The 12,813-nt window shown below is 46.2% G+C and overlaps 1 protein-coding gene across 1 annotated transcript in view; it reads left to right on the forward strand.

Annotated features, from left to right (window-relative positions):
• The window catches only part of LOC102821545 (zinc finger protein 548-like), a 26,084-nt gene extending 21,742 nt beyond the window's left edge, over positions 1–4,342 (forward strand). The window contains exons 4-7 of the mRNA XM_006877346.1: positions 1,511–1,637; positions 1,722–1,923; positions 2,096–2,155; positions 3,535–4,342. Of these exons, the coding sequence (XP_006877408.1) occupies positions 1,511–1,637; positions 1,722–1,923; positions 2,096–2,155; positions 3,535–4,342 (1,197 nt within the window). The remainder of the gene's footprint in view (positions 1–1,510; positions 1,638–1,721; positions 1,924–2,095; positions 2,156–3,534) is intronic.
• Positions 4,343–12,813: the final 8,471 nt, after the last annotated feature.

Below are 12,813 nucleotides of genomic sequence, written 5' to 3' on the forward strand. Positions count from 1 at the left end.
CAGAGATGAGTGAGTGCCTCCTGTGCCGCCTCACTTTCTTGAATGATTTCAATTTTTATTCCATCAGTTCCTGGTGCCTTGTTGTTTGCCAATTCCTTCAATGCACTTTGGACTTTCTCCTTCAGTATATCCCCTGAAATCTTCTTAAAACAATAATTCAGTTTAACTAGTAGAAGATCTCTACCTTGAATATTATTCTCACTTAAGAACTATATGAGATCGGCTTGATATCAGAAATTCAAAAGATTAAATAGTAGGGACCTTAGCAGTAAGTTGTTAATAGGGAAGGGACGCAGAAAGCGGGTGAGACTACTGCACAACTCAAAGAATATAATCAATGACACTGAATTACACATGTAGAAAGTTAGATTGTTGTGTATTCTGCTGTGTATATTTTCAACAACAAAAGGAAAAAGGTTTTGTTTGTTTTTTAATTAAGAAGCAGAATGAGCTGTTTCAGTGAATAGAGGTATTAAGTGGGCAGTTGGAAACACAGATCTGAAACTCTGGGGAGAGGCTCAGAATGGAGACATCTCCAAACTTAGCAGCGGCCATTGTGTGCACCAGAGTGGAGCTGTAGGTTCCCTTGACTAGGGGAATCTGCTTATGGGAAGGAGGCTGGGATCCGGGGACTGGATCTCTGGCTTGGGCCCATTGTTAGGGTGGTCACAGGTGAGGAAGAGAAGTGACCATGGGTAGGTTGAGGAAGAACATGACCTGGTAGATGGCCAAGGTTCTAAGGGATGAAATGAACATGGAGACACAGAAGTAACTGAGACAAAATGACAGTGAGGCTAGAACTAGTCCTTATTTACCCTGTATGGACACACCAGAATTTTGGTGTGACCCTGGGTGTGTGTGCTGAGGTACTTCAGCCAGGGTTATGAATTGCCTGTGGACTACACATGGTCATTTGGAAGAGTCATTGGGCCACTGAGGACTGGTTTTGAATGCTGGTTCGCTGGAGAGGGGAAGACTGATTAGTTTGGGTTCAGCCAGTGCAGCCTAAGCTGAAGAGACTCTAGGGTTTACATGGGGTTCTCGGGGGCAGAGGTTAAAACAGGGATCACTAGAGGTGTGGGGTAGAACTGGATCCTATCTGAATTTGCCATGTACTCTCTGGGTACCTGTGCTGAATATCGTGTGGGGGGACCAGGGAGAGCCTATGATACGGGACAGAGAAGGGGAGGAAAGAGTGGAACAAGAGTGTGTGCACGTGGAGAAAGTGTGAATGGATGGTTCCAGGTCCTGGTCTTGAGGACGGAAGGCTCAAGGTAAGCCCATACATACTTGGTGGTGTCAGGAAAATTGCCTGACGTGGAGTGCAGCCCTATGTGCCCAGGCCAGAGCTCAGCTGATATCTTACCTGCCACTATGCCAGTTGGTGCTGATGGCTGCCACAGCAATCGGTGGGACCGAGGGGAGAGCGGGCTGAACTGGGACAAACGGTGAGGAGAAGATGCGTGTGAGAAGCTAATCGTGGAATGCACTGTTGTGTCCATCATGGCAGGGCGGTGTGACCTTTGAGGACGTGGCCATTGACTTCTCCCAGGAGGAGTGGGGGCTCCTTGATGAGGCGCAGAGACTGCTGTATTGTGATGTGATGCTGGAGACCTTTGCAGTCACAGCCTCCCTGGGTAAGACCCTCACACCCACACACACGTCCTGACCTGGTCGCTGCCTTTCCTCTGTTCCCCAGGGACAGCTCCGTCCTTCCGCAGCCAGACCGGGACTGGGCTCTGCACTGCTCAGAGCAGTGTACTCCCTAAACAGCCCGAACTGTGCAGGGAAAGAGCGTCAGGAGACTTCCAGCCGAATGCAGCCCCCTTTCCTGCATCACGACTGGCTCTGCATTCATAACACCTCTGTGCCCAGATTTTGCCCCTTCCTCGAGCTGACATTTCTTCATACTTACCTGGAATTGTAAGCATTAGTGTGGCCACTACTTACACGAGCCATGGACTGCTTTTGCTATACACTCCTTCAGAGGTGTTTAGTTTTGTAATGCTGATTTTCTCTCCTGTGGTCTGTTGTGTGCTGGTTTACTGTGGACCAGTGCTGGCCACTTCTCTGTCCTGTGTGTCCCTTGACACAGCTGGGACTGGAGGGATACTCTGATTGCTTATGAGGGTAGACATGACAAGATAGTCTCAGAGTAAGTTTGGACCTGCTGAATGGCAGCTGGGAAGCAGGTTTTGAGGATACTGCCTTGGATGAGGGTATGGTATGATCAGATGCAGAGGCAGAGACCAGGAAAGTCTTCAAATTCTTATAGTCCCGTTTCCCCAGAGAGAATGGCGCATGCTGTACCAGCCCACTGGGAAAGGTGGCCCTGGGATTGTGGGAGACGTTAATGTTTGTAAGCAGGGCAGAGTTAGCCACCTTCTCTGGGGGATCGAGCCTGTGGATAGTTCTCAGGCTCTGAGGCCTGGAGGCTGAACCTGCTTCTTTGAGACCTGACCCGCAGTGATTAGGGTGGGCTGCATAAGGGCCCAGGAGTGTGAAGCCCATAAGGGGAGTGGTGGGGGAGAGCACTTAACTCAAGAAGGGGAACTGAGCCGCCTCTAACCAGTTCCTCAAAACGGGCTCAAGAGCATTTGTGAGATTTTATACTGCAGAGCGAATGATATCAGAGCTGCGTTCAAATCATAGCAGGAAGCTGCTCTTATCTACCAGTGTTTTGGTGCAATTGCAAATGACCACTCCTCATTTTTCTCTTTTCTCCATCATTAAACACCAGCTTCCTAGATCCAATTGGATTTTCCTGGGCCAAGCCTAACAAACTGCCTTTGCCAGCCATAAGGTCTTCCTGAAGGTTGTTTGCCAGAGGAGTGAGCTGGAGAGCCTGCCTCTCTGTTCTGTGCTGCTCCCCATCTTGTCCTTCTAAGACTACACAACAGCCTCTTAGTGTATCTCAGCTCCCTTGTTCTCAGAACCATTGCCATAGCTTCATTCCTCCATGTATCTGTTACACATTTATGATGGGACCTCTGCCACGCAGCAGTCCAACCTGCATTTCATTAGCATTTCTGTGTTTTCAGGTTCTTGGAATGGAACAGGGGATGAAGCGACATCTTCTAAGCAGATTGCTTCTGCAGAAGGAAGATCACAGGTCAAGACTTCAAAGGCAGGTTTATCCACCCAGAACACGCACCCCTGGGAGATGGGTGTCCTATTCTTGAAAGACATTTTATACCTGACTGAGCATGCAACACATGCTGGGCAGAATCTGTGCCTGGGTGGGGCGTGTGTGAGGTGTTTCTGGATGAATACCACCCTTCACCAGCACCAGAAGTATCAGAGTAGAGAGAAGCTCTTCGAAAATCCTGTGGACTGGACCTCATTTATGAAGAGCTGCAAAGTCCATACATCAGGAGAACCCTTCACCTGTGGGGACACTGGGACGGACTCCTCAGTCCCCGTATGCTTTCTCCAACACGAGGCCACACTGAAGAGTGAGCAGCAACCCTACAGCCTTGAGTGTGGGGACACTGTTCAGAGTGGAAAGACACTTTGTAAGTGGGGTAAATGCAGGAAATCTTCCAGTCACAACCACAAGAGGGTCTTCATTGGAGAGGGGCGGTATGAGGGTAACAAGTGTGGGAATGCTGTGAGCTGCAATTACAGACTTGTTCAGCGCCAGGAGCTTCACAATGACGAAAGGCCGTACGAGTGTGGCGAATGTGGGAAATCCTTTAAGTACAAATGTTTACTGGTTTACCATCAGAGAGTTCATACTGGAGAAAGGCCTTATAAGTGTGAGGAATGTGGGAAATCCTTTAGAGATTCCTCATCCTTCATTCAACATCGGAAAATTCACTCGGGAGAAAAGCCGTATGAGTGTAGCAAATGTGGGAAATTCTTTACCCAGGGATCGAACCTTAAGAAACACCAGCGAAGTCACACTGGAGGAAGGCCTTATGAGTGCAAAGAGTGTGGGAAATTCTCTAGTTACTGCTCCTACCTAAGTAAGCACAAGAGAACTCACACAGGAACAGTGCTGTATGAGTGTTGTAAATGTGGGAAATCCTTTAGTCGGGGTTCCAGCCTCCTTCACCACCAGAGAAGTCATACTACAGCCAGTGCATATGAGTGTGGGGAGTGCGGGAAATCATTTAGGTACAAGTGTCTCCTCATCTACCACCAGAGGATTCACACTGGAGAAAGGCCTTATCAGTGTGCAGAATGTGAGAAGGCATTTCGCAGCCGCTCGGTTCTCACTCAGCATTGGAGGGTTCACACTGGAGAGAAGCCTTATCAGTGTGCGGCCTGTGAGAAATCATTTCGGAGTCGCTCCGTCCTCACTCAGCATTGGAGGGTTCACACTGGAGTCAGGCCTTAGATGTGTGGGGAAGGTGCTCTTTCCTTGGTTAGAACAATACCACCAGCTGGGAAGGACCTCTGTGAACTTCTGACCAACACAGATTGACCTTCCTAGGACTGCAGACCCCACAAGGTTGGTAGTTCAAACATCGGCTGTGAGTCGGTACCAACTCGATGGCAGTTAACAACAACAACCTTCAAGCATTCACAGAGAGGAGACTTCTCATGAGTTGTAGGTATGTGGGGATCCTTCTGGATTTTATAACATTCCCAGGACCCTTGCCAGGCTTTTGTCACTCCATAAACCATTTCACCAATACAACCTGATAAGTTCCCACCTCAGGGTGTTCAGGGTGGCTGACATCAGTGCTTGCCTTTGTGCTGGAGGAAATGGTGAGAAACCTGAGCCTCTAGGAGATGCTCCTTTCTCTCTGATAAGATGAGGCCTGCACCTGATGCAGTCTGGCCCAGATGACCTGATCTGAGGTGTGGCTTCTTTCTTGCCTAAAAGACTATCTTATGCTTAGATCTTTTTGTGATGCTTCCTAGGAATGACCATGGGGCTTTATGGGCTACCCTTGTGGACTAGATGTGTACGTGTGTGTACTTGTGCACACATGCACTCAGACGTCGCTCTGAGGTGGGCACGCTTGTGAAACTTTGCTACTTCAGAAATCACTTGAGAGGAAGATCACGTCATGCCCAGCACTGTGAGGGAATGGGAGACCCATCATGGGTACAGAAACATTGGATTGATAGACAGTTGAGGAGACTCAAGGAAGTAAAGAATGCCTTACCGAGTCTAAAAGTGCCTCCACAACTGTTCCATTGGCTAGCGCTGTGTGCGCTCAGTGTGTAGAGAAACTCAGGACCTCCAGATCTCTTGTTTCTGGTGAGGTGAAGAATTTGGCTTTTGTCCTGGGGGTAACCTCTCAACCACTGGGATCTCCTGAGTCATTGGAGTCTCTTTGTTATTTTTGAGAGAATTCAATCTCACCTAATAGTTGATGCTTCCATAGTTTGTGTTAAGGAAATATGGCTCATGTTGGGTCTGCTATACAAAGAAACCCACCAGATTACCAGCCCAGCTGCTAAGGCAGATAGAGGAGGGGGAGGTAGAGTGACTTCAGTCACATGGCTAGTGAGTCAACCAGTTGTGCCTACAAATGAAACTCCAAGAAGAGCTCTGGATGCTAAGCTTCCCTGACTTATAACACCTCAGTGTGCCAGGCAGACACTGCATCCTACTCACAGGGAGAGGTTTGGGAAGCTTCGTGTTTGAATCCTCCCAGACCTTTGCTCTGTGTAATACTTGTTTGTTCTTTCTTGATAAAATTGTAGCCATTAAGTAGAGTGATTTTCTGATATCTGTGAGTCATTTTTACAAATGCTCAAACCTGAAGGGTACTGGGAATTGCTGAATTGGGGTCTCGTTGGTCAGAAGTATAGTTGGCCTAGAACTCTTGAACTTGTACTGTCTGAAATGAAGGTAGTGTCTGCAGGACTGTACTCGTAATCTCTTGTCAGAAGAACTGATTCGTATGTGTGTAGCTACGGTCATTGTCAGAGGGAATCGTTTTTGTGGGTCTCCGCGGCCTCTGACTGCTCATCTGAAGGCCACTGCTGTACAGGCAGGAAAGCAAGGCTACCCTGACAGAGACTAGTCCGGGCTTCTGTGGCCCCGGCAGCCTTCCTGGGGGCTGAGGTGGCAGTGATTTGCATTGCTCACCAGTAGTCGTCTCTCCCAGGACATGAGAGAGATGGGAGGGTCATAGGGTTACCAACCCTGATTTCCCAAGAAGTGAAAGACTAGAATTTCCACGGGGAGAGGGGGGGATCAATTTTGTAACGCTTTCTCTAGGTGTAATTGACATTCCATAAAGCACATGTTTGAAGGGTACAATTTGAAGAATTTTGACATACATGGAAATCCATGAACCCGTCACCCCATCATGAACATACTTATACATGTTTACCTCGTTCCTTTACAATGTCTTCTTGTCCTCCCCAGCCCTAGGCAGGCATCGCGTTCCTATATTTATTAATAGGTAAGTTTGTGTTTTCTAAAAGAATATCTGAGTGAAATCCTGAAGTGTTTTCTCTTTTTTTCTTTTTTAACTTCATACCACAATTATTTTGTGATTTATCAGTGATACTTGTATGAATAATTCTTTTTATTACTGAATATAATTCTCTGTGACTGTACCATTATTTGTTTACCCATTCATGTGTGTGTAGACATTTGATGTATTTCCAGTTTTGGGCTCTTGAAAATAAAGCTGCTATGAACATTGTGTACAGTTCTTTACTGGAGATAATGTTGTATTTCTCTTGCGCTGGTAACTTTGCAATTCTGCCCTAGAGTATGGTGGATGCTTAACTTTGGAAGAAATAGGTCATTTTACTTATCTTTCCAGATACATCATTTAATGTAAAACTTCTTCAGAATACATTTTTTAAAATGTGAGGGCTTTATCATAACTCCATTAAATAAAACTACCATGCAAAGTAGAATTATTTAAAAATATGATCATCATATTATCAGTGCCAAACGTTATCAATTAACTAAAAAAAAACCTGTTAGTGTTCCTAAGGCAGACTGCTTACAGTCAAGATCCAACATGCATTCTTAGGGCTTTTCTATGATGTGTTTTGTCACTTGATTGTCATGTAGGTGCCACTTAATCTCTTCTTAAATCATTGTGTTTACTTGTTGAATTTGCTAAGACTTTGGTCAATTCATGCACTTGTCTCCCCACTCCTTTGAAGTATCCTGTTCTTGTTAAGTGCCTTCGAGTCAGTTCTGAGGAACGGCTGGTACATTTGAACCACCGACCATGTGGTTCAAACAGTATCCTTGATTGGGTTTATTGGTCTAGATCTGTTGTTAAGGGCCATCGAGTCGGTTCCGATCCATGGCGGACCTGTTGAGAGCTAGATTAGGTCTCTAAAAAATCTTTTGACCATAAATTAATTTTAATCTTCTCTGATGCTGTTTAGCATGTTCTTCGTTTCCCCAGATGTCCCGTGTGCTAGATACTGGTGGGGATGGGTGGTTGAGGCCTGGTGGACAGGTTTGTGATGGCACATCTGGAACCACATACATACAGTGTGACTCAGCTAGCAGTCCACAGCCCAACCTGGAAACAACACAAGTACTATGTGTGACAAGTGTAGTGACGTTGCAGTCTGGCCTACAGATGGGAATCCTGTGTGACCAGTGTGTGATGATGACACCCGGGAACATCTCACATCCACCCCGGGATGCCTCTCAGCATAGGCTGGACCCATGATTCCTGATTGGTGGTGGTGGTCTGTGCTGCCGAGTCAGTTCTGACAGCAAGCCTGCCTCTAGGCTTTCTGAGGCTGTCAGTCTTTGTCCCGTGGAGCAGCTCGTAGTTGTGAACTCCTGTCCTTGAAGTTATCAGCCTGACTCATGACCACTACGCTACCAGAGCGCCTTCCTTAAGAAACGAATTATTTCTGTTTACTGGTTGCTTGGGAGTAGGATGAGACAGCCTTCAGGATGAGCAGATGGGTTGGGGCCCTCAGCATCCAGGGGCTGTGCCCAGTGCTTTGGAGGACTGAGACGCTGAGATGGACCCTCAGAGTTCTTGTACTTTCTAAGCACAAAACATCTGCATACGTCATAAAGCTTAAGAAAGCCATGATAATGAGGGTATAGGTCAACCACAAAAATCATGTTTTAACATTGTCTAAACACCTGTGCCCACTAAATAATCTGCACTTTGGCTATTTCCAATCACAAAATTGAGGGGAAACAAAAAAATGGAGCACGTTAGACAAGCTGCATTTTCCTGTTAAAAGCTGCTTGCATATCTAGGTTAAGGGTGCAAAGGAAGAGCATTCCAAAATTTAAGTCTCTTAATATGAGTAAGGCTTTTAGCTACCGTCGAACCAAATGTCTCCCTACCATAAGTGCTGCATTTGTACTTTTCTGTCATGAAATGTAGCCTCACTTATGTGTATTTCCATTGCACCTTTGACTTAGAAACAAGCAGTTCTAAGGAGAAAAATGGTTTGGCTTGCTTACGTAGCTGTTAAAGGAACAAATTGTGGTTAAACTTTAGGAAACTGTTTAATGTTAAGGACAGAAATGCTTGTAGCTTTTTTGTATTAAAACCCTTTCCTTCCTTTTTAGCATAAGAATACTTGGTACTTTCACCTGTAATCATTTTATTCTTTCAACAAACTCTGATTTTATATTTTAACAGCCTATCACAGTAATTCAATTCCAACTCCATTAATGCGCCCTTGCCCATTTCTCAGAAATTCTTTTTGGTTTGCTAAATCTCAGAAACAGGGCTTTAGCTGCCTAGATCATCCGATGTTTCAGAAACATGAAACTTGATTTTGGTGGCCAGCTTTTTATCAGAAAATGCCCCCAGAATACCACTGTACAGCACACTTTATTTTGTAATTGTTTAAATGAAAATCCTGTCACCTAGATGAAGGATCAAAGACTACAACCTTAAGTGTGGGGTTGCACCTCAGTGTAAAGAAAACTTTGTCTCTCATACTTCAGACGTTATCAGAAGGGACCAGTCCCTGGAGAAGGATATCATGCTTGGCCAAGTGGAAGGTCAGGGAAAAAGAGAGATCCCCGAGGAGATGGATTGGCACAGTGCCGGCAGCAGTGGGCTCAGGTGTACTAAGTATTTTGAGGTGGTCACGTGAGTGGGTAGGGTAGTGTTTCGTTCTGTTGTGTATAGGGTTGCTATGAGTTGGAGCCGACTTGACAAAGAAGACCAGCCCCTGTGGAAGTAGTCAGTCCTGTACCCTAAATGTACCGCCACCAGTCCTCAAGTGTGACTTTTGTCTTTTATCAACCTCTGCCATTCTGTAGCTGCTGGGAGCGCTGTCCAGTGTTTGGCTCTGTTTTCCCGTTTTACAAGATGTTCTTTCACCATAATAAACCTTGTTTATACCTCTTTCCCTACTTGTCTGACAGGTTGTATCACTGTGGTGCCTTGTGTGTTGTTGTTGTGCTGGAAACTCTGCCACTGCTATTTCAAACACCAGCATGGTCATCGATGGTGGACAGGTTTTAACGGAGCTTCCAGACAAGAGTATGAATAGGGAATAGGCAGTCCATTTTTAAGGGATTTGTATGTTTTAGGTGCCATCGAGTCAGTTCGCACACATAGCAATCCTATACACAACACGACAAAACACTGCTCAGTCTGGCACCACCTTCACACTTGCCATGTTTGCATCCATTGTTGACGCCACTGTGTCAGTCCATCTCATTGAGGGACTTCCTCTGTTTTCACAAATCTCTGCTTTAACAAACATGGTGTCCTCCAATGACACATGTACAAGGTACAAGAGCTAAAATCTCACCACCCACAGTTCTGAGCATTCTGTCTGCTTTTTCCTAGCTAGACTTGTTTGTTCTTCTGGCAGTCTGTGATACTTTCAATATTCTCCAACTCCATAATGCAAATGCATCAGTTTTTGTTTTTAAAGTTTTTATTGTAAATCCTATGGTAGTTTGTTTCATTTCAATGATTACAATCCCTGCCATGCATCATCGTCAACAGTATTTGCTTCTGTTCCCCCTTGGTTTTTTGTTTATTTTTGGATGTACACAAAAACTCTCAGGAATATATAATCATTTACACAGTCAAAGGGCACATTCTGCAAGCCTGCCTCCTGGCTGCCTACACAGTCTTTCTCTTTACATGAGTGGAGTCCTCAGCTGCTTTATCTCTCCATGTAATCATCTCTGCCTCTATCTCTGCTTCTCTGGATAGGGTCCCCCCTCCCATTCTTGCTCTTCTCCCTTTGATGGTCCTAGGGTCCTTGGTTCCTGGAATGTAAGATTTACTACTTTTTTATGTTACAAAACATGTACCTTTACAGTTGAGATGATTGCAATTCATGATGATAATATTGACTGTAGAATCACTAGAATCTTATTCCCATCTCCTTTCACCAGACCCATCTCAACAAGATGAAAACTATCCCGTGGGGATTCTACTTTTCCCCACACACTCTGAAACTAAGCTCCCTCTTGAAAACTTGTAAGCCAGTCACTTTGTCCCCTTATGGCCCCTCATTTTAGGTAGCCAATGTCTAAGTTGCTTGTCCCTATCAACCCTGTGTACAAATAGGATAGGATTGATCCTTGATGTGAAGACTCCTTCCTTCTCAGTTGGTATTTTGAGCTCCTACAGCCATTAAGTATAGGTCAGGTTCATGAAATTGCAGCAATTTACACTTGTTTCCTTTATCAAAAAAATGTTTTATTGTGAATTATGTGATAGATTACATGGGAGAACATTTAGTTTCACATTCATCCAATCATATATCGTTTCATTGTCATGTTCACAATCCCCTCCATGCATCATCAACCAACCAAAGGGTATACCCCACAAGCCTGCCCCTCAGTTGTCAGCACACAGCCCCTCGCCCTCTCTGGGTCTAGAGTCCCCAGCTGCTCCATCTCTCCACGTCATCAGCTCTGTTGGAGAATATTGAAAGTGCCATGGGCTGCCAAAAGAACCAACAGATCTGTTGGAGGAAGTGCAGCCAGAGTTTCTGCTCCTTGGAGGCCAGAATGGCCAAACTTCGTCTCTTATACTTCGGACATAGTGTCAGGAGGGACCAGTCGCTGGAGAAGGATATCATGTTTGGTAAGGTGAAGGGTCAGAGAAAAAGAGGAAAACCCCCAGCGAGATGGATTGGCAAAGTGGCAGCATCAATGGACTCAAGTGTGTCAACAGTAGTGAGGTTGGCCCAGGATTGGGCAGTGTTTCGTTCTGCTGCGCATAAAGTCACCAAGAGTTGGTACTGACTCAATGACACCTAACAACAACAGGCTTAACATCTTATATTCACTCCTTCCTTGGGCTTTGGAAACATCTGGTCTCATATCAAGAGTCCTGGTAATGCAACAGTTAAGAGCTGGGCTGGTAAGTGAGACATGGGTGATTCAAATCCAGCAGTGGCTTCGAGAGAAAACATGTGCCAGTGTGAGTCTTCCAACATTTACGGCCCAGAAATTCCTGTGGAGCTGTTCTACAATCCTATCGGGACACAATGACTGCGAATTGACCTTGAAGACAACAGGTTTGGTTTATCTTGGTTGTGATGGATCTGTCTGGAGACATTTTGTCTCTTGTCCATAACTGAGCATACTGAGACAAAAAAAAAAGAACTCTAAAGGGTCAGGGTACAGCCATGTAAACGTCAAGATAGTAGTAGTATGATCAGCTTTGAGTCTGAATTCCTTTATGGAGTGATGTATCCTTTTGGATCTGTAGCCTTTGGGAGCATCTGAAATCCTATTTTTAGCCTATGGGAGCATGCTGATTGATCTTTATGAAGTCTGAAGTAATGTTTTCAAACAGTACCGTGATGAGTTGAAAACAACACAGAAATCTCACAACAGCTCCTTCAAGTAGGGACAAAGGACTCCATGTTCCCGGGCTCCTAAAATTGACCTTAGTTGTCTGCCCCTGCAGACTGGCCTGTTGTGCACAACTGTGGTAACACAATGGGATAAACACTGGCCATCATGGTTAGTGGTTCAAACCCACTAGCTGCTTCCCAGGAGAAAGATGAGGCTGTAGCTCTTAAAGAGCTATGGAGTCGGTTCCGGCTCAGCCAGACTGCATTAGGGTTTCCGAGGCTATAAATCTTTACGGGAGCAGAAAGCCTCATCTTTCTCCCGCAGAACAGCTGGTAGTTTCGAACTGCTGTCCTTGCAGCTAGCAGTCCAATTCGCTACCAGAACTCCTTATCCAATCAATAACAGTGGCTTAATTGGTTGATGAGTCCAAATGGTTTGGTTTGATTTTGGGTAGAATTTTGGAAACTACAATACCCAGAACGCTCTGCGCAGAGCGGTAGCGGTGTTGAGCCAATGACTGCCCAGAGGAGAGACATTTCCTCTCACGCATCACGTCGGGGTTAGAACATCCGGCGTCTTCTTCGTCGCGGTCATTTTTGATGTTATCAGATGTGCTCAGCCCACTAGTGGTTACACTGGGCCGGGTGCGGACGCGTCTACGTGAGAGACGGCGTTGTCAAGACCCAGAAACGTTTGTGAGTCAGGACTGCGACGCCGCACTGGGTGTCGGGGCCGGGACCGGGCTGGGCGCGGCCTTGTCCAGGTCTCCGCCCACCCTCCACCCCCGCCTCTCACGGCCACGCGCCGCCCACAGGCCCGGATGGCGGCGTCCGGGCGGAAGGAGCTGCCTCAGGTAAAGGCGCCTCGGCTCAGGGGTGTCTGCGCACGGGTGTGGCCCGGGGGGGAGCGTCAGGAGCCCAGAACCGTCCATGTAGACCCGAGACCCTCTCGTCTTTAGGGGTCAGAGAACGGTAAGAGTTAAGGATCGTTCTCAGGGTGTTGTGCTCTGTGCGGGTTTTGAATAGAAATGGAGCATGATCAGTTCGGCTCTGAAAAACTTTTTAAACGCTTCCCATTTTCTTACAAGAGGCAGAACGACTAGAAAGATCGCG

Source organism: Chrysochloris asiatica, unplaced genomic scaffold (genome assembly GCF_000296735.1).
Source record: "Chrysochloris asiatica unplaced genomic scaffold, ChrAsi1.0 scaffold00485, whole genome shotgun sequence".
NCBI lineage: Eukaryota > Metazoa > Chordata > Mammalia > Afrosoricida > Chrysochloridae > Chrysochloris > Chrysochloris asiatica.